This window comes from Periophthalmus magnuspinnatus, chromosome 8 (assembly GCF_009829125.3).
Source record: "Periophthalmus magnuspinnatus isolate fPerMag1 chromosome 8, fPerMag1.2.pri, whole genome shotgun sequence".
NCBI classification, from domain to species: Eukaryota; Metazoa; Chordata; class Actinopteri; order Gobiiformes; family Gobiidae; genus Periophthalmus; species Periophthalmus magnuspinnatus.
The window spans coordinates 14937696-14964313 of NC_047133.1; the positions used below are offsets into that span (position 1 = coordinate 14937696).

At 42.8% G+C, this 26618-nt stretch overlaps 2 protein-coding genes across 2 annotated transcripts in view; one reads left to right on the plus strand and one right to left on the minus strand.

The window, feature by feature from the left end:
* Positions 1-418: 418 nt before the first annotated feature.
* On the minus strand, positions 419-15709 carry fbxl16 (F-box and leucine-rich repeat protein 16). The gene is made up of 7 exons (XM_033971193.2): positions 15586-15709; positions 12124-12815; positions 11095-11337; positions 10021-10286; positions 6479-6563; positions 2869-2932; positions 419-567 (listed from the first exon to the last, which is right to left on the minus strand). Exons 2-7 carry the CDS (start codon positions 12799-12801, stop codon positions 419-421), a joined length of 1485 nt encoding a protein of 494 aa, XP_033827084.1. The 5' UTR covers positions 12802-12815; positions 15586-15709.
* A 4422-nt stretch (positions 15710-20131) lies between these two features.
* The window catches only part of smg1 (SMG1 nonsense mediated mRNA decay associated PI3K related kinase), a 44549-nt gene continuing 38062 nt past the window's right edge, over positions 20132-26618 (plus strand). Inside the window, exons 1-4 of the mRNA XM_033971422.2 lie at positions 20132-20341; positions 20985-21127; positions 22368-22517; positions 24831-24967. Of these exons, the coding sequence (XP_033827313.1) occupies positions 20247-20341; positions 20985-21127; positions 22368-22517; positions 24831-24967 (525 nt within the window). The 5' untranslated portion in view covers positions 20132-20246. The remainder of the gene's footprint in view (positions 20342-20984; positions 21128-22367; positions 22518-24830; positions 24968-26618) is intronic.

The window sequence follows — 26618 nt, forward strand, 5'->3', positions numbered from 1 at the left end:
ACTGAAGGAGCTGTAAACATGATCTCCCCACATCCTTCTGAGAGCGGAGACAAAAACTGGAGATGTTCCCAATGTCCAAATGTCCCCAGATGTCCCCGATGATGAGTCCACAGCGTACACGAGAAGCGCAGCGGCGTACTTACAGCGAGCGTTAGTCCGATTCTGTACACGTGTGGATGGCCTCTCCTCTAGTCTTTTTGGCTGTACACGTCCTCCTCTGGTCTCTACAAGCCTACAGATTGTCCCTGTTTGCTCCAGCTCTGGGACAAGACGTCGCGGAGCTCCTGACTCCCAGCGGAGGGGCCATTCAGTTGGGGCCCCCAGGTTCCTGCTGGTCCTTCTGGCTGTGGGATGGCGCGAGGAGGAAGACGGAGGTGGGGTAAGGGGTCAGGGAGGTACTGGTGGAGATGGGGGGGGGCTACTCGATGACCATGCAGTGGGGCAGGTGTTGGGAGTAGTATTTGAAGAGCTCGGCTGTGGCTCCAGGGCAGTTGGTCAGCTCCAGCTCCTCCAGGTCCTGTAGTTGGATGAGTCCGGACAGGCCCGTGGTTGTGAGCAAGGGGCAGCCTAAGGATAGACACATGCAAATAAAGATTTTTTACATGTCTTGAACTGGCACAATTGTTGGAACGTTTGCCTACCAACCCCTTTGACAGTCCCTCTGCCTACCACCAATAAAAGAAAGCATTACATGGTAGAACACTGAACAATAATAATAGCATAGATAGGCAACATTCTTTTTATTCTTCTGTTGATGTTAGGATGTCTACTTAAATATAATGGATAACAAATACAACACAAGAACTATTATGTATTGATTATATATTGCACAATTAACATGTTATTGCTATTTAGGGGACCTCCACCTCCAGTGCACACCAGCCATCGTCTGCTACAACGGGCTGCCAGACAGAAATAATAACAACGTGCACAACAGGGACACAGCTCTCTGTCAAAACCCTGCAGCCTCATTTTAGGAGTATAGGTATGTAAACATTTATGCTATGTGCAGATACTATAAAGTGGTAAAGAGATTAATAGTACCCTGCTTTCGTATGTGAATTTGGAGTATAGGCCCTGAAAGAACTGTAAGGCTAATATCAGTGTTTCTTTGTTGTTGTTTTTCGGACAACCGCAAACGAAACTCGGACAACCCCACAGTGCTGGCTTTGTACATAGACAGACAGTCATCACATCAACACCTGTAAAAAGGCCAAGCTTGGGTGATATTTGTGAAGGGATACCCTGTCTTGAAGGGGCCATAGCAGAGGACCCCTTAGGAGGTAGCTCAACAATGCATATTCCATCAGATCCAGATGATTATACATATGATCCAGAAGATTCACTGACTGTTTTGTCAGAGGTACTCAGATGTAAGTCAAAGCTTCAATTACTAATCTCTTAAAAGATTAGCTGTATATAAATATGTTATATATATATGGTAAATGGTCACATTTTTCTATAGCGCTTTTCCACCTTCAAGGCACTCAAAGCGCATTACAACAAGGAACCACTCACCCATTCACACACCAGTGTACGCAGACACTGAGGGCGAGGTGGGTTAAGTGTCTTGCCCAAGGACACAACGACAGCATTCATCTGTGTGAGCTAGAATCGCACCGCCAACCTATGGATCAGTGGATCTGACCGCTCAACCAATGATGTTTTTTGTCGAGAGCGGGATTTGAACCACCAGCCTTCGGATCAGTGGACAAACACTCTACCAACTGAGATATATATATATATATATATATATATATATATATATATATATATATATATATATATATATATATATATATATATATATATATATATATATATATATATATATATATATATATATATATATATATATATATATATATATATATATATATATATCTTTTGGAGGTGTGCCCAGTCTGCCAGCGAGCTTCAGGAATAAAGACAAGAACCATTGGAACTTTTCTGTGCATGGAGCAGAAGTGTCCTCACTGTGACTTTTAAAAAAAAATGGAATAGCCAGCCTATTCTAGGAAGCGCACCAGTGGGTAATTTACAACTATCAGTGGCAGTATTTTATTTTATGTTGGGTTTTTTGAGTCCGATGTGGTCTGAAATGTTGATCCTCTCTTAGGACATTTTGCAATGTTTGGGAGTTACTCTAGGATGAATCTGAGAAGCCAGAGGATTATTGATTTGCAGCTAGTTCAGTAAGTAAAAATGTATTTGGTTTATTTGAATAGAGACGGATACAAAATCATTGAATAATTGTAGCCCGATGCATGCATCATAGCGCATAGTCTGAGATGGGGCTCTGGAGCACAAATTATGAGAAATTAAGACCATAGAATCTAATATTACAAGTATTATACACCATACATACATGTTTTAGTATGTCATAAAAACATATTTGTTCTTGAAAACCATAAAAAACCTTTGCAAAAAGTTTTTAGAACACTTGATAAAAAAAAATTATATATATATATATATATATATATATATATATATATATATATATATATATATATATATATATATATATATATATATATATATATATATATTCTGAAATAACGTAGACTATTGGACTTAAACAGCTTGATTAACCTTAAAAGAGCTTGTCATGGAGTGTGCAATAATGTTGAGTGTGCGATGACGCCAATGTGCCTTGTTGTATATATGAAATGTATTTGTTTTATTGTTTATTCCTTTTGTTCTGTTTCATTAGGTTCGGCTGTAATCCTGTGTGTTTACATTCATGTTGTGTCCATTAAATTGCACTGTCCCAATCAAATCAATAATTAATAAATCAGAATACAATAAAACCCTAGTGACAAAAAATTCAAAAGAATAATATCTTAGCACATAAATGAAAGTGCATACCAGCGAGTGAGAGTAGGCGCAGACTCCTCATCCCAAACAGGTGCTGCAGCCCGAAGTCCTGCACCTGCACACACACAGTCAAGAGATACAGTTAGGATGGCTTATGCCTTCACTCCTGGAACAACCTCTTCTGCTCGCCTACATGCATGGACCGTAATCCATACTCGGATCAGCCAAGCCACTTCCATGGTTTTCTTTTACAGTGCTCCTCTATGTTCAACGTCCAGCCTCTTTTACAACGGACTCTGCTAAGATCTGTTACATGTGTGGATTATTGAGAGGGAGAGCACTTCAGTGGGCTGAGGCAAAATTCTCCATCTTCTCTTTTGACCAAGTGACTTATGATGTGGGGGAAACTTAAACATGTTTTTGACCTTCCAGACTATCAAGCTGACACCTCTCTTCGCCTGTTAAGTCTCTCTCAGGATGCAAGATCCGTTGCAGACTATACTATTGAATTTTGGACACTGTCTCTGGATGTTGATTGGACCAACAACACACTTAAAGCTGTTTTTGTCAAGGAGTTAAGTGAAAAAATAATGGGTGAACTAATCACACAAGTCCCAGATAAACAGCACAGTAGACTTCAGATTCACTACCACTTGCTACATATAAGAGAAGAGGATGAGTGGAAGACTGCCTTTAAAACACCACTGGGGCACGTTGAGTATTTAGTCATGCCTTTTGGCTTAACATGCCATGTCTTTCAAGCTCTTATCAATGATGTGTTATGCGATTTTCTGAATAATTTTGTCTTTGTGTATTTGGATGATATTCTTAGACTCCACAGGAATACGAGCAGCATGTGCACCAGTTCCTTCAAAGACTCCTCGAGAACAAGCTTTACGTAAAAGCGGAAAAAATGTAAATTTCACTCAGTTTTTTGGGGGCTTTATTGTCGAAAGTGGACAGGTGAAGGCCGTGATAGATCGGCCAACAGTAGAAAGCAGTTGCAGGGGCTTATTGGTTTTGCAAACTTTTAATGGCAATTTATCAGACTTTAGTTGTGTTGTGGTACCCCTGACTAAACTTCCTAACCTCTCCTTCCAAGCAGTTAGACCCCCGGAAGCTCAGTCTGCCTTCACCAAGCTGAAAGATCTGTTTACATCTACTCCAGCGTGATCCCTCCCGCCAGTTCGTTGTGGAGGTTTCAGAGACAGTAGTTGGGTCAGTACTCTCTCAAAGGTTTGACCCACACAATTGTTTGTACCCTAGTGCTTTTTTCACGACATTTGACTCTTGCAGAGAGGAATTATGATGTGGGGAACAGAGAGCTGTTAGCTGTGAAACTTGCCCTGAAGGAATGGTGCCACTGGTTGGAGGGGGCAGTGCATCCATTTTTGGTTTGGACAGACCATAAAAACTTGGATTACATACAGTCTGCTAAACGTCTGAACTCACAGCAAGCCCGCTTTTCTTCAGCAGATTTAACTTCATTCTCACTTATCGTCCAGGTTCACGCAATATTAAGACTGATGCGCACTCATGTCAGTTCTCCTCGGAAGATACTTGTGTGTGTGGTCGCTGCTATAAGTTGGGACATTGAAAATCTTATCAGTGAGATTCCCCCGGCTCTCTTTTAGTTCCAAATGCTGTCCGCTCTAAAGTACTGTAATGGGTCCACTGTTCACGATTCTCCTGCCTCTTGGGGTCAACTGAACACAGCCTATGTTTTGGCATGCCAAGTTTGTGCTAGGGGCAAAGCATCCCACTCATTGCCCTCTGGTCTGCTCCAACCTCTGCCTGTTCCTAAATGCTCATGGTCACACATTGCAGTGGACTTTGTAACTGGCCTCCCTCTGTCCCAAGGTAATACAGTCATACTGACGGTTGTTGACCGGTTTTCAAAGGCAGCTCATGTCATTGCTCTGCCTAAACTGCCTACAGCTAAAGAGACAGCAGATTACATAACTCGCCATGTTTTCAGATTTCATGGCATATCACTGGACATAGTCTCTGGCCGAGGAACACAATTTACCTGTCAAGTCAGTAAGTCTTGCATCTAGCTTTCATCCCCAGACTAACGGACAGACGAAACATGTCAACCAACATCTGGAGACCGAGCTGCGCTGTGCTGTGTCCTCCCCTACCTGGAGGTCCTTTCTTCCCTGGATTGAGTATGCTCATAATTCTTTGAGTTCTGCAACCGGTCTGTCCCCTTTCCAAGCCTCCCAAGGTTATCAACCCCCACTATTTCTCTTTGAGGAAATGGACCTGGCGGCACCCTCTGTCCAGCACCATCTTTAACGTTGCCAGAATATCTGGAGAAGGGCTGCACAGGTCTTTTTCCAATCTATGGCTAAAACTAAGGCAGCAACTGACAAGCTCCGCTCCCCTGCTCCTCAGTATCTACCAGGTCAGTCAGTTTGGTTATCTTCAAAAAATATTCCTCTTAAGACTGATTTCCGGAAGCTCTCTCCTCATTTTTTGGGGCCCTTCAAGATCACTAAGGGCTTAAGTCCTTCTGCTGTTTGCATCCAATTGTCCTCTTCCCTTCGCATTCACTCCACTTTTCATGTGTCCCAACTTGAGTCAGTTCTCTGCAATATCTATTGTGAGTACTTTTTCTTTGTACTGATTCCACATTTTTGGTTATTTTTCCGTATTATGATACAATCTGAACTGTAGAAGGTTGAATTATGAACTTCTATGACTCGTTATAGATACTAACTACTTAACAGTTGTGTTCTGTTGTGTTGTGTTTATTTATTGCAGATTGTACAATATTATACATTTAGGTTTGGTTTCATTATGGTTTATCGTCTATATTTACTTCAGCAATGTATCGCACTTCAAAATTTGTTAATGAGACTAGATGGAGGAATAGTACAGCAAAAGGAATAACATTTCCATGAACACAAGCAGGAGGAGACCCTCCTCCAGGCCAAATAAGAAAAAAAATAATAATAATAATAATTGTTTTTATTTAGTTTTTTGGCCAAAACGATACACATTGGTGCTTTAAAGATACTATTTGCAATTGTAAATAATTACACATATAAAAGACTATAAGAAATGCACTACCTGGCCAAAAAAAAGTTGCCACCTGGATTTAACTAAGCAAATAGGTACCAGCCTCCTCCAGTTGGTCAGGTCTAGGTTCAGCAACAGTCTGTGCTGAAAGAATGAGGTCAGCTGACACCTGAATATACTGAATGACCAGGTTATTCCATCAATGATTTTTTTCTTCCCTGATGGCACAGGCATATTTCAAAATGACAATGCCAGGATTCATCGGGCTCAAATTGTGAATTTTTTAACCCCATAGAGAAACTTTGAGATGTGCTGGAGAAGGCTTTGTGCAGCGGTCAGACTCGACCCTCATCAATGCAAGATCTTGGTGAAAAATTAGTGCAACACAGGATGGAAATAAATCTTGTGATATTGCAGAAGCTTATAGAAACAATGCCACAGCGAATGCATGCTGTAATGAAAGCTAAAGGCGGTCCAATGAAAAATATTAGTGTGTGTGTGACCTTTTTTTTGGTAGCGACTTTTTTTATTTTTTATTTTGCCAGGCAGTGTACATTTTACCTGAAAGTTGGGTATAAGAATGGCATTGTATATGTCCATATAAACAGTATTCTACAGAGACTTGTGGAAAGAGTACCTGGCAACACCAGCGCAAGTAGAGGCTGCGCAGGGATGACATGGTGGACAAGTATCCCAGGCCTGTGTCTGTGATGCGCACACACCTGGAACACAAACACAAGTAATGCTGGGGTCAAGAAAGTGGGCTTACGGTCAGAAAAATGGCATTAGGAGGACAGTGGGGTTATGGTCAGGAAAATGGGGTTAGGTTCAAGAGAGTGGAGTTAGGGCCAGGAGAGTTAGGAGAGGACTGGGGTTAGGAGGGGACTGGGATTAGGGCCAGGAGAGTGAGGTTATGGTCAGGAGAGGGGGTTAGGGTCAGGAGAATGACGTTAGGAGGACAGTGTGGTTAGGGTCAGAGATAAGAAAAAGAACCTATCTGGTAAAGCCTTAATGCAGGTTACATTATAACATGTTTAAAGGGAGTGTATCTAGCCTGTGCCATAGGCATCACTAGGCCAATTTCCTGAGGCTAAAGCCCCTTGAGTCTTGAGGTTCAGCCACAAATCCAAACTGCCCCTTGGCCACTGGTTCTGTAATAGAGACCAGCCGCTGGTGAGATTGATGTGGCCTTGGGACTGAGCGGGTGATTAGACCTAAACTCTCTGGTCCCAGGTCCATGTCCCAAACGACAGAGCCATTAGAGCCAGTGCCAAAATGGTTCTATAGTAAACGGTAGTGAGACCACAAATCCATGGGTGAGACACAGCGCGCCACAAGTGTGTGTGCAAGCGCCTGTCCACTCGCTGCTGTGGGGGAGGACAGTCTGGCAGGTGAGAGAAGATGATAGCTCTTTAAGATAGATGTCTTATTACAACACTTTGAACCATAAATAAAACCAAGAAACACTGGTGAAGAAATTGTCAAACTAATTTTATGAATAAGTGCGACTTGTGGAGTGGGTGTGACTTTGACATATATGAGCCGTTTGGTGCCGTATATTTCAAATTCTGGAAAGCCTATGCATTATTATATACAGTGACATTAGTGAGGCTTTATTTTGCACTAAGGATGTGAAGCCTATAATAACTCCAACCTTCCATGGACTTGGAAAAATACCTTCATAAAGAAACTTATTGATAATATGGGCGACAGTGGCTCAGTGGTTAGAGTGTTGGTCCCCCCAACCCGAGGGTCAGAGGATCGAGTCCGGCTCAGACCAAGTTCTGTCGTTGTGTCCTTAGGCAAGACACTTCACCCACACTGCCTAGTATGAAAGTGGTGTGTGCGCGAATGTTAGGTGGTGGTCGGAGGGGCCGATGGTGCAGATTGGCAACCTTGCTTCTGTCAGTCTGCCCCAGGGCAACTGTGGCTACAATAATAGCTTACCATCACCAAGTGTGGAAATGAATGAATAATGACTATAGTGTAGTGCTTTGAGAGGCTTTGAAAAAGCGCATTACAAGTGTAAGCCATTATTATTATTATTTGTGATTGGCATATCGAGTGATTGCTTGTGTTTTTGAAAAAAGATGGTGTCCAAGCAGAATGCATCTTTGGCTCTTGAACTCTTGAGACTGCAAATGATCCTGTCCACCGTAGATTCAGATACTTGGGTCATGGTAAGCACTGGGGCTGTGATGTCTAGGGGTGTTTCATGCTGGGTCACATTGTGTACTGTGGCTGTCTTCATTGAGTCAATAAAGTAAGTATCTAGTGCCTGAGCCATTTCACTTGGATTATTTGTTAAATTTTTATTTATCTTTAACTCCTTCATGCAATAATTTGTAGCATATTTTTCTGTCAGTTTATCTATAGTCATCCAGATTTCTTTAGGATTTCCTTTTGCATTACTGATTATATTATTTTATATTTAAATTTAGCTTTTGCATATCTTAATTGTTTGGTTACTTTATTTCTAAGTTAAGTGAATATTTGTCAGCTATGTCTAGTTTTACTTTTCAGAACTTATTTGAGACTCTGGTCTCGTTTCATTACTGACCATATTGTGCTCTTTAACTAGGGAAGATGTTCCTTTTTTCGAGGTTTTATATTCATTATTTTTCATAATGTGATTTATCATACCTTGGATCACAGACATAAACACTTCACAGCACTGCACTTCTTAACAGTCAGACCATTGTATTTACTAGGTTTGGAATGTCATTTTTTGATATTAGTTTGTCACCCTTAGGATTTGCAAGAGTTATCCTGTTTTTTGTTAGTTTTCTTGAAAATAAGATCATATTGTGATCAGACAGCCCAGTAACAAAATTATGTTTTATTACAAGATCTATACACGTTTCTGTAGTTGCTTATCCGAGTAGGCCCTTTAATCAGTTCAAGGTAAAAGCTGTTGTTGCAGTTTGGCTTAATATTCCAAATTAAAATCTCTTATTAAAATTACTTCCTTTTTAAAATTGTACTGTTTAAGAATTTCTTTTGGGTCCTATAAACTGCGTGCATTATTTAAAGTCTGGAAGAGTTTGCACTTACGTTGTTTGATGATCACTTTGTTCCTTTGATGGGGTACAGTTTTCATGGAGGAGTTTTTATTTTCATTATTGTCAGTAATTTCCCGGAATCTGAAACCTGAATGTAAGTGGAGTCACCATCTGCTGTAGCTGGATCCACCGCTACCTTCTTAAAACGTGCGCACTAGGAATTCACTCCAGAGCCACCATTGGAATTTCAATCACAGCGTGCCATGGAAAGCGCACACCAGGACACCCCGCTACCACCACTACCCGAGCCACAGTCATGCCTCCCCTTTGTGCACCGACACCAGGAACACACCAACCAGGAAAAGCCCGGTCAGTTGACACGAGGAGCCAGGATTTTGCCATGTTGTTTGTGATCAGAAAGGCCTGGGTGGTGTCCAGGAGGAGTCTGCGCTTGAATATCCAGGTATCGCTGTGTCGGGCCAGCCGGGTGTAATAAGTGCTCAGGTTCGGTTACATGTGCGGAGGAGAGCAGATCAATGTGTTGTCTTGCTTGTTGCAATTGGGATCCAGCAACGGATAGAGGCTGTTGGTTTAGCTGTACATGAGCCCGTTTGCATCCGCAGGTCTTAGATTTTTCTTCACGTCTCCAGCCAAGAGCAAAAGCATCAATGTATAATCAAGTCCATTTGTGGGACTTGTTGCTTTCTTGCTTGAGGATAAAAAAGCATGGCCATTACCCAGGAACCTACTATACAAAACTTAGTGATTTTCCGCAACTGTCGAACAACTCCATTTTCGCTTTTTTTTGGTAATTTGAAGTGAGCATAGGAATAAGCACAGCGTAATGGCTCCAAAGGTTTGTATTAGGACCTGAACAGGACCTGCCAGCCTGTACAGCCCTGTGTCAGCCATCTTCTTTATGAAACAAAAAAATATGTGGTCCATCAATAACTGTTGGAAGGATTCGGGGAACACTAGCTAACTTTAGAAACCAGAGACCTAAACGCCAAACATGTACAGTGACAGTGGGTTAGGCTAGTCTTATTGTGATGATGTTAACTAATTTAAGTGGTCCTGATGGGTTGCCCAGGGACAGTGGTTGAAGATGGGTCAAATGTAAAAGGCAAATGTTACCATGGAGACAATATTATACAAAGATAAAAGTGTGTGTTCTGACCGGTCAAGCACCAGCTCCTCCAGCTTGTGCAGGTCACAGGCGATGTACTCGAGGGCCATGTCAGTGATGCGGGGGCACCATGACAGGTCCAGGCTGCGCAGCTTCCTCAGGTTCTCAGCCACCAGCTCCACTCCGTCGTCTGTGATCTTGGAGCAGCCCGACAGGCTCAGGGCTGTCAGGTTCGGCAGGCTGTGCACCATATTGACCACCCCATGATTAGTGATCTCCCAGCACGAGTGCAGTCGCAGGGTGTGGGTGGTGTAGCCCTGAGGGGGACACAGAATACGCTGTTTTCACTGGGGCTGAGAATGGGTCTAGAATGTGTTCAAGTGGCTGGTGATACCTTGTAGACAGATCCAAATATTCATACAATGTAGACGCTAGCAGCTAGCATATAAGGCCTGTTGTGATCATCACGAAATAGAGAACTATAACAATAGATTTTTTGGCCTCAGTATTTATTGTTTGCACATTTTCCTTGCAATAATGTAGAGATTTTTGTTATTTTTGTTGTAATACAATAACATCTGAGCTGTTGAGGATTGAATAAATAACTTCTATGGCTAATTATTGGCTATTCTGTTATATATTTGCTACAGCTCAGGCTTTTAATGATACTGTCTATTTAAAATAGTTTACTGGATTCATCTTGCTTAATGTTATTTTATCAGTGGCATGAAGTACTTACAATATTATTGCTTATCTTCTATCTTGTTATTGTGACTTTAATACGTGTATGATTGAACTGATTTACACTGAGCGTGTGTCATTTTTGAAGACTTTATATCTGATAAATGACAAAAAAATAAATCTCTGCTAACAAGCTTATGTGGCTTTGCTTAAGACAAAAATTGTGCAAGAGAGATTTGTGGTAACAATGCTCAGGGAACAGTGCACCTTTAAAGCATATTGACTGGACCTCTGAGTCCTGGACTGATGGGAAATAAGCTTATGTTAGACATACAGAGTCTCCAGTTTCTCTGCACAGCTCTCACTCACTGACAAATCTTAATAAATATTATTTATTTATTTCAATATGCTCTATCTGCTCTTAATGTGTGTGTGTCTTCTCACCTGTTTGGCGGTGAAGTAGGCCATGGCGGTGTCGGTCACATGGTAGGCCTGCAGGCTGAGTTCAGACAGGTTAGGCAGGAGCTGGGAGATGGCGGCGATGGCGTCATCAGCCACATTGATGCAGTCGCTGACACTGAGGGAGGTGAGGCGTGCATTCAGACTGGACCACAGCCCTGCCTCTGTGAAGTCATTACAGCCAGACAGCTCCAGGTGCATGAGGCCCTGCATCTGCTCCAGCATCACCTGTCATATAACAAGGTCTTACTTTGACTGAAGAATCTGAAGAATATACTATACAGTATAGTTTAACTAACCAAATAACATTTCGTGTGATGCATACTTTTTCAAGAGTTTACTAAAGGAACTGAATGTTGTAATGATTAGTTTGATAAAGTATGTGTGTAAAAGTACTCAACACTGCCCACAGGGCACCTGGTTTATCAGTATACTGTTATGGATAAGACCCTGTACTGTCATGAGCTGAAGAAAATGGCAGGCAACCTCTAGATACTCTGTCCCTGGGCAGGTGCAGTCTCTGTTGAGCCATTCAGGGTTGGTGGAGCCATATGCATTACAGTGTGTCTATAGTAAGGTCAGTATGACTATAGTCATAACTCCTGTACAAAGCCCAGATGTGCTTATGTATAGAGGCTTAAACAGTGAGGAGTGCACAGCTCCGCTCTCAGGACACCCCTCAGTGCTTAAACACACTGTGATCCTGCAACCTGAAGATCTGGGTCTGAGGAGCAGAGGAAGCACATGCAGCCATCCCAGCCATCTCCATGGCAACCAGCCCCTTGTCCCAGAATAGCAGCCAAAACATGGAGGAGAGTGAGTGCACCAGAGCGCAGCCAAGCACTGCACAACACAACTCATTCCCACATCTATATTTACGGATTGTCAGATGTCCACGATATGTATTACCGCATCACACCATCATATTTCATTAAAGCTTGTGCTAGATCTATAGACATCTCACATGTTGTACAGTCTCACAGGCCATGTAATGAAGATGCGGTCAGCACTCACCTCTAGGCCTGCGTCTGTGATGGTGGACCTTTTGAGGCTCAGGGACCTCACCCCCTTCTTGGACAGAGGGTAGTTGTCTATGAACTCACAAATGTCCAAGTCTGACACACCCACCAGGCAGAAGGCCTGGAAACCTCGGAGGGCAAAGGCCTGCAAGCTGACAAACTCCTTCTCCCCGTTGGGCAGCAGCATGTACAGCTCCTTGGCATGCAGGATGGGTGTCACTCCCTCCCAGAATTTGGGCTGGTACAGGACTTTGCGCCATGTCTTACAGACCTGTGCCAGGACGCATTTTTCAGCTGTGGTGAAGTACCACAGCAGCCGGTTCAGCAGCTTCTCGTCCAGAACCAGCTGACGCTCCAGCAGCACTGGCTTGGGTAGACTGAGAGGGGCCAGGCCCCTCAGGGATGGCTTCAGCCCCAGAGGCTTCCCCGAGTCCAGTTCGTTGGTCAGGAGGGAGGAGGTGGTGTCCAGGTGGTGATGGTGATGATAGTGCAGGGAGGTGGAGGGCGGTGGCAGGATGGCGGGGACAGATGAGGACTGGCACAGGCGGTTCTTAGCAGCCGGAGTGCCCTTGGTAATGCTGGCACTGCCCAGGCCGTTGGGCTGGCTGGGCGGTAACTTCACCAGACCATTGCGAGTCACGCAGGTCGACTTGAGCTCGCTGGGGCTGGACATGTTCAACACTGGACCTGCAGGTCAAGTAAACAGATTCGCATTAGACTCAATAGGAACAGGTTAGTAATGTCAGATATAAGGCAGACCCTAACCAGGCCATCTGAGGCTTACAGCACAGCCCTGTCCCCATCAGCACACACGCATATGCAGATGCGCTTGAGACCTGGTAAAACTTAATTTCTCATTGACTACTGTGGATGTGACTCACATACACAGTCTGAGACAATCAATGTACAGCTCTGCTGTTTCCTGGGCAGCTGAACCATTCATAACAACACTAGTACTGGAGACTCTCAGGAAACTGGCCCTGGCCCTCCTGTCTCTCCCTCTCTGCAGACTGGCCCCTTTGTGATCAGAAGTGAAGCCCCTGTGTGATTAAATGTGGAGCCCTGTGTGATCCGATGTGAGTCCCCTGTGTGACCAGATGTGGAGCCTCTGTGTGATGAGATCTGAGTCCTCTGTGTGGTCAGATGTGAGGCCCCTGTGAGGCCCCTTTGTGATCAGATGTGAGGCCCCTGTGTGATCAGATGTGTGTTCTCTGTGTGGTCAGATGTGAGGCCCCTGTGAGGCCCTTGTGTGATCAGATGTGAGTCCTCTGTGTGATCAGATATGGGGCCTTGTATGATCAGATCTGAGGTCTCTGCGTGATCAGATGTGTGATCAGATGTGAGGCCCGTGTGATTAGATGTGAGGTCCTTGTGTGATCAAATGTGGCCCCCTGTTGAGGGCCATGTGCTCTGTGTATGAGGCTTGAGAGATCTTAAACACTGCTCACTTGTGGTGTGATACTGTTCGCTTGAGCAGGGCACCAGTGCTCCCCCTGGTGGTGATTGATACACAGTTATGTAACTCCCTGATACAGGCCCAGCAGCAGCAGCCTCCACAGTGCCAGCTGCCAAACTCTGCCTCTCTGTGCCCAGACCAGGAGAGGATCCAGGGGGCAGAGGGTCCAGCGGGTAGAGTGTGCAGAGGGCAATGGGTTCAGGGGGCACTGGACAGGCCATTATTAGGGTACTTATAATAGCTGTACTTTTTGTCAGATTTGCAGTATTTGGGAATTTGCTTAAGTCATTTTCATACAAGTATCCCCCTTAGCTTCCACCTGCACCCTTTACTATTTTTGTTATAGGTGCAATAAAGTACTTAATATCTTCAGTAAATTTGTACTACTGTACTATTAGCTTTCCTTCCATTTACTTCAGCTTTATGACGACAAAAACTTCTCCAAAGACCTGTTGACAACATCCTCCAGTATCAGTACTTTTTTTACACAGTTATGAACTTCTAAATCTTCAGTGATAGTATTTGAGTCATTTTGTAGCTTTGTAAAATGTGTTATGTAGCCAGGTACACATGCAGGTCCCATTTGAAAATGGGCTTGAATAAAAATTTAAAGTACCTCACAGTATTCTCTATACTATATATATATATATATATATATATATATATATATATATATATATATATATATATATATATATATATATATATATATATATATATATATATATATATATATATATATTCTACTTATTGTATGTTTTAAGGTAAGTATTGTATTTCATTATTTTAACATAACATAACATTTAAGAACATAAAAACACCTACACACAGAACCTCCACCTCCTCATGACAGAACCACCAACTCTTCTTGACAGAGCCTACACTTCTTTATGTAACATCCACTCTCACAGACCCAGAACCGCCACCCTTGAAAGAACCCTAACCACCTGCAGAACCTCCTTCTCCTCGCTCTCCTGACAGAACCTCCTCCTGACATTACCTCCTCGTCCTGACAGAACCTCCACTTCATGAAAGAACCTCGTCCTCCTCCTGACAGAACCTCCACCTCACAGAACCTACACCTCCTCCTAACAGAACATCCTCTTCCTGACAGAACGTCCACCTAATAGAAACCTTCCTTTCTGACAGAACCTTCATCTCCAAGTGACAGAACCTCATCCTCCTGGCAGAACCTCCACCTCCTCTTGACAGGACATCCACCTCCTGACTCCTCTTCTTCACAGAAGGTACAGAGGAAATGCAGAGGTACAGAAGAGGTATAGAGAATGTACTGATGAAGCACAGAGGAGGTGCAGATGAGGTGCTCAAGAGGTACAGAGAATGTACAGAGGAAGGAGAAGAACAATGGAGGAACAGTCGAGAAACAGAAGAATTACAGAGAAGGTAGGCCTACAGTAGAAATACAAGGACACCTCGTGTGTGGGACCAGCCCCCTGCCCAAACCCGCCCCACGTGACCTGTGTTCATTCATACTCAGGCTGTAGGCCTATGTGAGGATGCTGATGCTGAGTCTGTAGGCTGTGAAGGACCACCTGCCTCTGAACAAATGAAACATATTACATCATAAAGCTCCGGTCATGTCCCTGTAGTCTGCTGTGGTGAAAGGCCTACCCGCGTGCGCATCTACAGCCCCAAACCCGAGCTGTGAGAGCAGAGCGTGCGGCCCTCCACTTCATCATATCCAGAGCTCCACAGCCCCAGCCCGCCCAGCCCCACAGAGCCTCTCCATCCCGCAGGTAGGCCCACGGTCCGGGCCGGAGCCGCGCGGGGACTGGTACACGGATGAAAATCAAAGCGGTTACGTCAGCGGTACCGCTGCCCTCATGTTTTTGTTAATGAAAGTCAGGCCGATGCGGTGGATCTATAGGCCGCGGCGCGCACAAAGAGCGCCGCCATCAGCGCTCACTGCGGCTCTGCCCCTCTCCAGCCCCGGTACAGCCCCTCTCCTCCCCATCCCGCTGCTGCCCACACCAGCCTTACCTTCACATAGAATCCTCTGGAGTTTTAATCCATGATCACGGTGCTCCCAGCGCTGTGGCGGGTGCGGAGAAGGCAGCAGAGCAGAGGAGGCTACGCGCGGAGTGATGCCGTCCTGCCCATAGACCCGAGCCCGAGCTCCGACAGCACGAGCAGCACCGAGCGCTCCGCGGACAAGCGCGTGCAATCCACAGGCTTTGTTTGTTTTGGCTTAGTCCTTCTCCACAACACAGAGCCCCCTGTCTCGTAATTTCTCTTCAGCACGCTCCAACGCACGCACGCGCGCAGTGCAGGCTTCGTGTCATTTAAAGAGATAGCAGCTGGAGCAGCGCGTGCACGACCGAGCCTGCGTCCTGCTTATGTAACAAACACCGTGCACTGCAGACGCACTCATACAGGAGGCCCGAGGCCAGCCCAGGGGCCAGCGAGGGCCCGCCCACCACGGACCTGAGACCGGTCACGCGTTTGTCCGGCATGGAGAGATGGCAATGCAGCCGGTTAACGGTTTTATTATAGCTCTATATCAGCAAACACACTGTGGTCATGTTTGTTTGTCTCTTTCATCAAAGAAGCAAAGAGTGATGGGCCAAAATAGGTGGCTAATATGTGCTTTTGGGATGATTAAAATGAATATAGATTAAAAGTAGGCTATTTCCCATCTCTATTTGACTTACATAGGCCTACCCGCACCACCAGATAGTGTCTAAGGTGCAGTGACTAGGCCTACAGCTTATGAGCCAAAGTCTGCTCTAGTGTTCCCAGTATCATAACATTTGCTGTGATGAAGATGTTTCAATTAGCAGTGCTGAAAGAAGCTAATTGTCCTGTTATGGGCATCACCTCACACAGGAAGTGACATCGCAGCTGTGCATCTCTGCCCCCTCCCTCCTGTCTGTATTTCTCTTCTAGATCTGTGCCTTTGTCCAAGTCCAGAGAGGCAGGAGCTGAAGAGGGAGCTATTTTTAGCCCTACACACTCCCACTCCCACCTCATACACACACATTTAAACACACACATAGACTATGTACACTCGCACGCACAGACAGTACATACAAACTCATGTGCCAGCCCAAACCAGGCTGGACATATGCCAGATGAATAATGCAGGAGGTTTGGGCGACCACTCTCTGGGGGAGGTGTGTCCACCGTGAAGAAACATATGTACGCTCCGCTTCAAAAAGGGGCATATGGATCGCGTGCTGCTTCTACTGCTGCTGATGATGATGATGATGGTGGCAGAGAGGAGGACCCAGTCTTGGAGATGACTCAGCCTCCCTGTTGCCATAGAAACTGCCTCTCTGCATCCGTCTCTTAGTAACAGAGCGTCGCCGGGGAAAAGAAGGGGATGGGCCTGTGTGGGGGGGGGGACCAAATTACACTTATACAGATGTCAAACAACAAAATAGGTTACGCGATGATGTCAAAAATATTTTTGACCATTCATTATTTTTAAAACTCATTTCACTGAAATACACTTGGACACAGAGACTTTCAACTCAAATAAATTCATGGAGACAAGCAGGTGACACCACCAGGCCAAGTTTGCAGCAGGCCAAGTTACCACCAGGCCAGCTCCCATTCACTGAAAGAATGCATGCTTTTCAATGTGCTTTTTAAGCAATGAAAACACCCAGGTACATGATGCATTCGTTTCAATTTTATTACATAAAATTGACTCCTGTGAGCTTTAAGACATGTAACAATGTTGTTAGGTCACAAAAACCATACCTGGAGTTGTGTTTTCATTCACACGTTTGAGTAACCCTGCATTATTAGGCTGTCTACATCTCAAAAGCTCGAAATGCTCTGTTCCTCATGACTGTGATGTCAAGTAGTGGTAAATTTCAATTTAACAGCTACTTTTTTACCTTTAGTTCAGTAGAGATTGGAAATTCCAGGGCTGAAATTTCCAAATGATTCTAGTGAAGGTGTGTGGAGATTAAAAACAGACTGGAGCACTTCCAATATTACCCCATGACATCACAAGGTAGAACAGAGTGTTTTCTGTTTGAGAGAAAACTGAAGCCTGAATATGGAGAGTTTATTACACATGTGTGAATGTTTTTGACGAAGAAACAACATTATAACATCGATCAGAAAAGGCAATAGCATCTTCAGGTGATCCACCAGAAAAGTTACATGGTGCATCTTTAACTTACAAACCCAGTAGGCCTATTCAATTATTTCAGCTTTCTGTTATATGCAACATTGCAACATTGTGAGGACTTCAAAAGATATATATATATATATATATATATATATATATATATATATATATATATATATATAGTAATGTCAGCACATATTATGCAAAATTGACTTTTCCAAGATTTTAACCATGTTAGTAATTCTGCCCCTTCTCATTTACTGTTTGAAGTTATATTTGGATTGATTTGTGCATATTTGAGCAATCTTTAATGACTTATTTTCAAGACGCCATATTGGCGATCACATCACTGCCAGCAGCATATGCCCCCTGCTCTTTACTTACCTCTTCCAATTTTTTTTTTTTTTTTTCCTTCATCGGTGATACACAAGGATTCGGCCACATCGTGTTGTCATTATGGTACAAATGAAAAAAAAATCCACTGCCTGTTAGCATGATGTGCATTTATCCATAGGAGAGGCCGACAGCATGCAGCTCTTTGTTGTAAAGACATTTATGGGGATATCAGCTCCCATTGGACTAAGCAATTTTCTAATACAGAGATCAGCGGACTTGTTTCTTTGATTAAGTAATTTTAGATGAATATTGTGACTTAAAATGTGCAAATGATAACATAGTGATCCATGGGTGCCATAGATTATAACGCAAACGCAATATCTTTTCTTAAAATTGTTAGATAAAATTATTAAATAGCTATGGCAACAGTCCTAATTTTCCACTATTCTGAAAACCCTTCTATTCTATTACCCCTAAAATAGTATATAATTTTATTTTATACTGAGGCAGATAACTCTAAACATTTTTTTTTTCATGTGAATAGGCCCAGTAATTACAGATGTTAACCATAAACCATAAGTGACCACAACCAGGACATCTGATATGGTGCATTGATTGGGTCTAAATTTGAGATGAAGGGGGCAGGGTGAAATTGGAGACTTTGCTCTTCGATTATCCAAACATTACTGCAATTACTGAGTTTATCCACATGAAACAAAAATTGGTGCAAAGTTTAACGTCTTCTTTGTTAGTCTAACAGGCAAGGGCTTTGATTCACTGGGATGTAACAGTGGCTGTATTAATCTCACAAGATGTTTGATATTCATTTTTGCATTACAGAACAAACAATGTTTTTAGAGGAACTGTGTGTGGTCTGCACTCTTAGAGTTTTAAAAAAGGTCCCACAATCACAACTGAATCTGTAGTGATGATTCAGGTCAGAGAGAGTCCTTTTAGGTTTAAACCAACTGGATCTCAGCATTGAAACTGGCAACGTAAATGAGAGACTCAAGGCTCATCCTGCATTCTGATTGGATAATTTTTTGAGAACCAAAACCAAATTATGCCATCGTGTCAAATATTTTTGTAATTAAGAATAAATCAGAATTACAATGGTTATCAGTAAAAGCTATATTTGATTTGAATATGTTTACCTCATGTCTGGGGACACAAATTTGTCAGGTTTATGAAGTTTAAAATCAAAATGTACAGTTCTACAGGGTTAGCTGATTTGATCCCTTGGAGACTCAGGGACATTTGGTTCTCAGAGGACCTCACCAGAGTTAGCCTAAATAACTGCAGCCTTTGTGCTTTCCTAATTGCTGTTATTCATACAGTGATTTCAATTAGGCTGTGGCAGTAGCTAGTGATGCTCAGCTAGCAGAGCACAGCATTGTGTTGTGGAGGCATTGACGTAAGCGGTGACGCACAGTGAGCCCGGAGTGGCCCTCATGGTCCCAGAGCCAGGGCCCGCGTTGGCTACTGTCCTGTCAATGCCACAACAAAGGGCTCAGACTGAGGGACAGTAAGGGGGAGTGAGGAGGTGATGGATTAATACAGTGGGGGAGAGGGAAGAGGTGAAAGAGAGGCAGAGATGGTAAAAGAGCGAGGGAAAGTAAGTGAATGGGGTGAGTGAGTGAATCGGGTGAGGGAGTGAATGGGGCTGCTTTATTATGGAGTGAGGGAGAGAATAGGGCTAATTTATGATGGCGTGAGGGAGTGGGTGAGGCAGTGAGAGAGTGAATAGGTCTGTTTTATGATGGAGTGAGGGGATGAGAGAGTGAATTAAACAAAACTAAACTCCGGGTATGTTTTTGATGAGGTAACATTATAGTATGGCCTAAAGCTTAAAAGAATCTATTTTGTATAATGACCTTTAAACACACTCACCATGATGTTTGAGTGGTTTAATATTGATTTAAACACACACGTACCTGCTGCACAAACATCGACTACCAGCAGAGCGCGCTGATAAGGACACAGTAAAGTTGTGCCGCCTTAGACCGTAGAAGAAGGTGTCACTAGCGTTAGCCTAGCTTAGCCTGAAGCACAAGCTAACACTGGAGCACCGGAGCACCGAAACCGAGATAACAAGTGTACCTGCCTCACAGCCCGCACCCGAGCCCGCACCAGCCCCTACAAAGCCCCGCACAACACCAGGACCGCCCCAGCTCCACCCCGCCCCGCGCTCTCTGCGGGCCATGCAGCTGTCCACAAGGGTATGAGCCGCAAAGCCCCGGGGTCTCGGCTCAGCGGCGCCCACAGACTGCAGCCTCACTGGAATGACTGGCAGCCCAGGTCCGTGCGCTGTTCCGGGTGAGACCGCCAGCAGAGCCCGCTGCGTGCGCTGTGTCCGCGGCCTGAGCGCTCTGTACGGACACATGGGGAGCGTGGTTCATGTGTCAACAGTGTTTACATGTGTGAGGACCGAGTAGTGCCGGGACAGGCCGTTAGCCCGCGGGTAACGTGTCCGTACAGCGGCTGCTCTCATACGTTACAGTTGATTAGCTGAAGGCGGCTAACATTCTGCTAACTGGGGTCTCTAAACATCTGGTAATGCTGTCTGCGCTGCGTGTAACAACCGTATATCTGATATATCTGTTGAATCAGCGAAGTATTGAGGTGTTGGTACAAGTGTCACGCAGTTAGGACGCGACAGTCTGAATGCTTTCACTTTGTCTCTTCCGCGCTATTATTCACGCTCTTATTGGAAATGCTTACAGACGGCTACACTTATGACAGTGTTAAATCACAGGACATAACTTAAGTTATCGTGTCGTTTTAGTGCTGTAGTAAAGTCCATGTGTGAGCAGCCAACTGTTGGCATCAGTCAGCCCGAGGCTTAGGCGGGCACAGCTGGCCCGCAGCGGCGGGTGGCTCAGTCCTGAGACTTTGAGTGGCTCATTAAGTGTACCCGTGCCGTGTACTCAAACAGGCTGTTCTGATCCTGTGTCACCAGAGTTGACAGTTCCTCGTCCGCCCCGGAGGGAGTAAAGTCCAGAGAGCTCGGCCCGGTTGCGGTGCATGGTGAAGTGCCTACCAGTGGCCTTGACCCAGCAGTGTCCAGCGATGCCTGCGCTGCTCCAGACAAACGGGAAGATGGTCAGTCCTCATGCCTCCTGTCTCTGTCACTTTATTTATGGATTTATTGTCATTTGTCTGTGTGGAGAACAACATTTAACAGTCTCTATGAGGTCTTCCTATGTATAAAACCTACTAAAGATCAAATGGATGGTTGGTAGTTCTAGCCCAGCTCCAGTGCATGTGGACATGGTGTCCTTTTGTAAGACATCTCCCCCATGTTACCAAAGTGTCTAGTGGTGGGAGTGACCAATGGCGCAGATTGGCTGCTTCATTTGCATCACTACACAACAATTATGATCAGAGAGTCCTTTTAGGTTTAAATAAACTGGATTTCATCATTGAAACTGGCAACCCAAATGAGAGACTTGTGTGAGGCTCATTCTGATTTCTGATTGAATAATCATCTTGAGAAGCAAAACGCCAAATTATTACATGAACAAGTTGTCCATCATATCCAATGTTTCTGGAATTAATAAGAATTACCATTGTTATAGTTTAGAGCTTTATTTGATTTGAAAATGTTTACCTAATATTTGTGGACATAGATGGGTCATGCTTATGACATTTAAAATCAAAATCTTACATGCACTTCCTTTTTAAAGATTTAATTGTTCTGTGAACTTTTTAATTCCCCAGTCTTTCACTATAACACTCCATTCAAATATGTTAGTTACTACATTGACTTGAGAACTCATTTTACACAGCAGCTGTAGGCCTAACACTTCACAGCTGATCCAACTTAAACTGATTGTATGAGCAGATGTATGAAGAGGTGTCACCAAACTGTGCAGGTCACTAGTTGATTGTTTTCATGTCTAAGGTAAGTCTTCTCTGAGCTCTGATGGTTTTTATGGTTGTGCTTGGATTCTGAAGAGCATGCGCTTTGTAGAAGATGTTGCATGGTGTTCTTCACAGCTGACACCTGTTTAACTAATTGGGAGAGCAGAGATCGAAGCTGAAAAGCTCCAACATTATTATCTTGTGTAAGAGGTAGTGCATTAAATACACCACATATCTTTGCATTCTAAGGTTGCTGGTGGTTTTATTTAGCATTTAGAGTGGAAGCACAGCTTTGGTCAAATTAACTGTATATTTGGGGGGGCAGATCATGTTTAAAGGAAACCTAATACACATTAAACATACCCACCTTACCTTTTAAAACATTTGAACCTCTGCTCAGCAGGTGGACAGGTGTGCAGACGAGAAAGTGTTTGTTGGTCCTGTACTCCTGTGTGAGCTCACTGTTTGTGTGTGACAGGTGGATATGGCGCTGGTTATGCTGGTGATACTACAGCTGATTGGAAGTCGCTGGGGCAAGAGTTGAGGCCCAATGACGTGACGCCGGACTCCACTCCTTTTCAGCATGGATCCCGTGCTTTAGCTACAAAGGACATGAGGAAATCACAGGGTGAGACTGAGGGACAGAGGGATTATCAGACTTTTCGACAATTCTTCATAAATAAATAAAACATGCAGCACACAGCAACTTGACAAACCTGATGCCATGTGCAGTAGTTTCATTAATGGGTTGCATGCTTATTGTAATGTAATGGCACTCTGAAGGGGGAGTGACTTAATTCGGTGACTAAAGGGAGGGGACGACTGCTTCAAAAACAAAAGTAAAACTTATAAAACATGTTAATATGTAGTTTTCGGCTAATGTAGCATATTCAAAACAATAATTAAGTAACATGTTGATCTAAATATGTTATGTTTAGTATTTAACATTCTATAGAAGTAAAATACCCCCCTAACCAACCAGAGTGTGAACTTTGAGAAGAAGCAGGTCAGTTTGTTTGCCTCTTAAAGGCACTATAAAGATCATAAGTGTACATGAATTGAGATAAAATGAAGATCTTGAAACACAACAGCTATTGTGTTTTCAAATTTGTTTTTGGAATTTAACATCTAGTTAGGCCTGTTGTGATAACGCATTTTGAAGCATGATATATTGTAATAAACGATAATATTGAAACTACTTCATGCCACTGACAAAATAACCATAACGAAGAATTCGTTTAGTTGTTTGATTGGTTCATGGTGTCTCAGGTGAACACAATTTGTAGTGGGTGACAAATTTTATTTAAATTTATAAGGATTTGAATGGGACAACAGCAGAAGTTCACTGAAGATTTAAATGTAAAAAGGCAGATTAAACTCATGCTTCGCAAGTTGATTCTGGCTTTCTTTATATAATTATAAATTTAGTTTTTGCAGTGCAGTTTGGGTCAGATATTTAGATATATGCAATTGTTTAGAGAGCTTTTGCCAGGCCCATTTTTAGGTAACTAATCAATTGGTAGGACATGTCTTTTGTCCACCAAGAGTTTCTTTTGAGGACTACTGCCCAAAATTCCACTAAACCATTTCTAAAGATACTGGGGGGAAAAAAGTCCCTTTTTTTTTTTTCAATCATCATATTTTCATCTCAATTTTCAAATTGAGTTTTGTTATAATAATAAAGGCTCTTTAATATTGATTTAATGCACATAAACAATAAAAACCTTTAATCTGTGCCACATAAAACAAAAATGAATTAAATGTCATCCTCCAAAGTCTTGCGTCTGCTCCAAACCATTCTTTTACCGACAGAGGAGTGGTTGTGGACCTCTCCATTCAGAGACCATAACAATTATTAGACATGACCGAATAATGATTTCTCCATATTTCGATTAATTGCTGAGCCCAAATTAAAAGGTACATGCTGCAAGAAATAACAGAATGAAAGTATAATTAGGCCTGTCATGATAAGTACTGTACTTAACAAATATGTAATGGCTGGAACAATATATATTTGGGCTCAATAATATTTATCGCTTGCACCTTTTTCTTTGTAATAATGAGGAGTTTTTGTTATTTTAGTTGTAATACGTTAAGATTTGAACTGTAGAGGGTTGAATAAATTCTATGGCTAATTATTTTATTCATTCATTTGTTCAGTTGTTGCGGCCCCTTGGCTTTTGATGATATAGTTAAAAATGTGTTAACTGACTTTATCCTGCTCTGTTTTTATTGTCAGTGGCATTAAGTAGTTTCAGTATCAATACAAGTTACTTATTCAAACCTGGACAACTCAAATCTTAACACATTACAAAAAATATATCCCCTCTAATGCTAAAAGAATGTACACAATAAATATTGATATTTTGCAGTGACATCACGCTAGGGGTGTTCTACAAGTTTGTGTATGGTGGAATGTTCATCAGTTACCATGGTGACACAAAATTGATTTAAACAACACATTTTCATGAGCATTTGATCAATATTAGCGTTCATGGTCTTGTTTAGGTGTTTGATTTTGAACAAAAAGGTGAGAATGACTAACTGAAAACTGTTGGCTATTGCTAGCTTGTGACTGCAATTTTATGTGTGAGAATTGTTAAACAGTTCTAGCTAAATTGTTTTTTTTATGGTCAGATTATTTTAAAATAAAGATCAGATTAACAAGGGATCTTCAGACAGAGCAGTGCCTACAGTTAACTTCACACCCCGAGGGATTGCTGATGACTTCAGACTACAAAGTATTAATTACTATATATATATATATCTCCCCACTAATATAAAAAGTACTCATAATACATATAGAGCCCCAAAATCTGTTCCATCATTTCTTGAATAATCAGTGGATATAGTAATTATCGTGCTAGGCCTACTCATAGTATAATGAAATTAGACTCTGATGTTGTTGAATCCTACTCACTGCGTGTACACTGTGCTGCAGACAGGGCCATGGCTCACTCGGACGAGGCCCGGCTGTCCAACCTGCTGCGCCGAGTGTCCCGAGAGGATGACCGGGACAGAAGACTGGCCACACTTAAGCAGCTCAAGGACTTCATCAGCCACAGCGAGAGCAAGACGGTGGGTGCCCTACACTTCTCTCACGGGGGACCATAGATGCCATAAAGAAGTGGACTAAGTCAGTGTGGTGTCACCCCTCACCTTCACCCAAATGAAGCTCATTAAGGCTTGCAGCTATAGGGGCAATTTGGAGCTGAGTTCCATATTTTCTGCGGAATTCTGACCGCAAGTATCATAGCAACCAAAGCACCAGTCGAGCCAGGTAACGAAGGTAATGCCCCTTCCACCCGCACCATTGGTTTAGCACGGAGTGGACACTTGGGAATGCTGTCAATCAACCCTGTTATTAACGCTAGTGGGAGTGACCTCGGGGAAAGAAAGCATCTGATTTGTCTGTCATTAATGTTCATAACTTTATTTATGGACTCTACACATGTAGAGCAGGTTAATACAAACATTTTAAGACCAAAATAACAACCGTGGCAGCAGCAGTTACAGAGAAAGGGCGATGTTTTTCAATAGAGAGTAAATTGGAGCTAGATTCAGTGGAGCCAGAAGTGTGCCCATGCTCACTTCCTATTTTAGACTTCAACGTTCACGTTCCAGAATTTGGAGGGCCTGTATAACTCTATGGGAGATTCACTGTTTTTGAAAGAAGTATCCAAACTCATTATTTGTTTAGGATTGGCTCCACAAACTTGTCCTTTCAACTGACAATGATAATGACTTTAGGTTTGAATAATGACACCACTTTCTAATACTATTGTGAAAAAAGTCACTTTTGTAAATACTGATCATCTGTGCTAGTTTTTGTTTTTTGTCTATAGACCAAGTGATTATAGAGATGTTAACCAAAAATCATTCCATAATTCTGACCTGTCGTCCACATCAATTTTAAACTATAGGGATTCTAAAATGGTGTGATGTCATATGATCACAGCCTTTTAAGAATGCATACATTTAGTTTTGATTAAAATTAACTGGAAAATATGTATTTAATTAGTGCGAATGTAATTGGAAATGTAGCACAAACTATAATATTGATACTTTGTAGTGACATCACACTGGGGATGTTCTGCATGGATATGTATGGCAGATTGTTCAGCAGTTACCATAATGACACAAAACGTTATGGCAGGGTTTGCCAATGTTTGGATTAAGATTTTCATGTTATTTAAGGACATGTCTAACTGCACACCTGTTGTACACCTGTTGTAGTTCCAAATAAGTTAGTTCCTTCTTGTCATAAAATCTAACAAAGCCTCAGATGGAGCATGCGTACAGTTGGCGCGTGTGTGTGTGTTGAAAAATGATCACCTTTATGGTCTTATGAGTGAAGGGGAAATAAATAAGGGGAAATGAAATGTATAAAAGAAAAGTCAAGTAAATTTTCATACAGGTATTACAAAAACCAGTGCCATCTAGTGGTCAAACAAGTGAACTGTAACATGTATAATCAACCGTTACATAACATATATTTATTCAACTACATGAAGCCTAGACCACGAACTGAGTAAGTGTCTGGTATGTCTGGAAGTAGATGAAGTGCCGCTTTTGCGTGGCCTTGCGCAGTTGTCAGTGTTACAGTCACAAATATGTGAAAATCTATACTTTAATAATTTCACATAAGTTGTATCTGAGTATAAGTTGCACCCCCAGCCAAACTATGAAACAAAGTGTGACTTATAGACCAGAAAAAACGGTGTGTGTG

Coding starts and splice junctions, on each gene's coding strand:
- fbxl16 (XM_033971193.2), bottom strand. CDS start 12,801: ATGTCCAGCCCCAGCGAGCTCAAGTCGACCTGCGTGACTCGCAATGGT. Junction 10,287..11,094: donor CCTACTTCACCGCCAAACAG/GTGAGAAGACAC, acceptor TGTCCCCCTCAG/GGCTACACCACCCACACCCT. Junction 568..2,868: donor GCGCCTACTCTCACTCGCTG/GTATGCACTTTC, acceptor GTCTATCCTTAG/GCTGCCCCTTGCTCACAACC.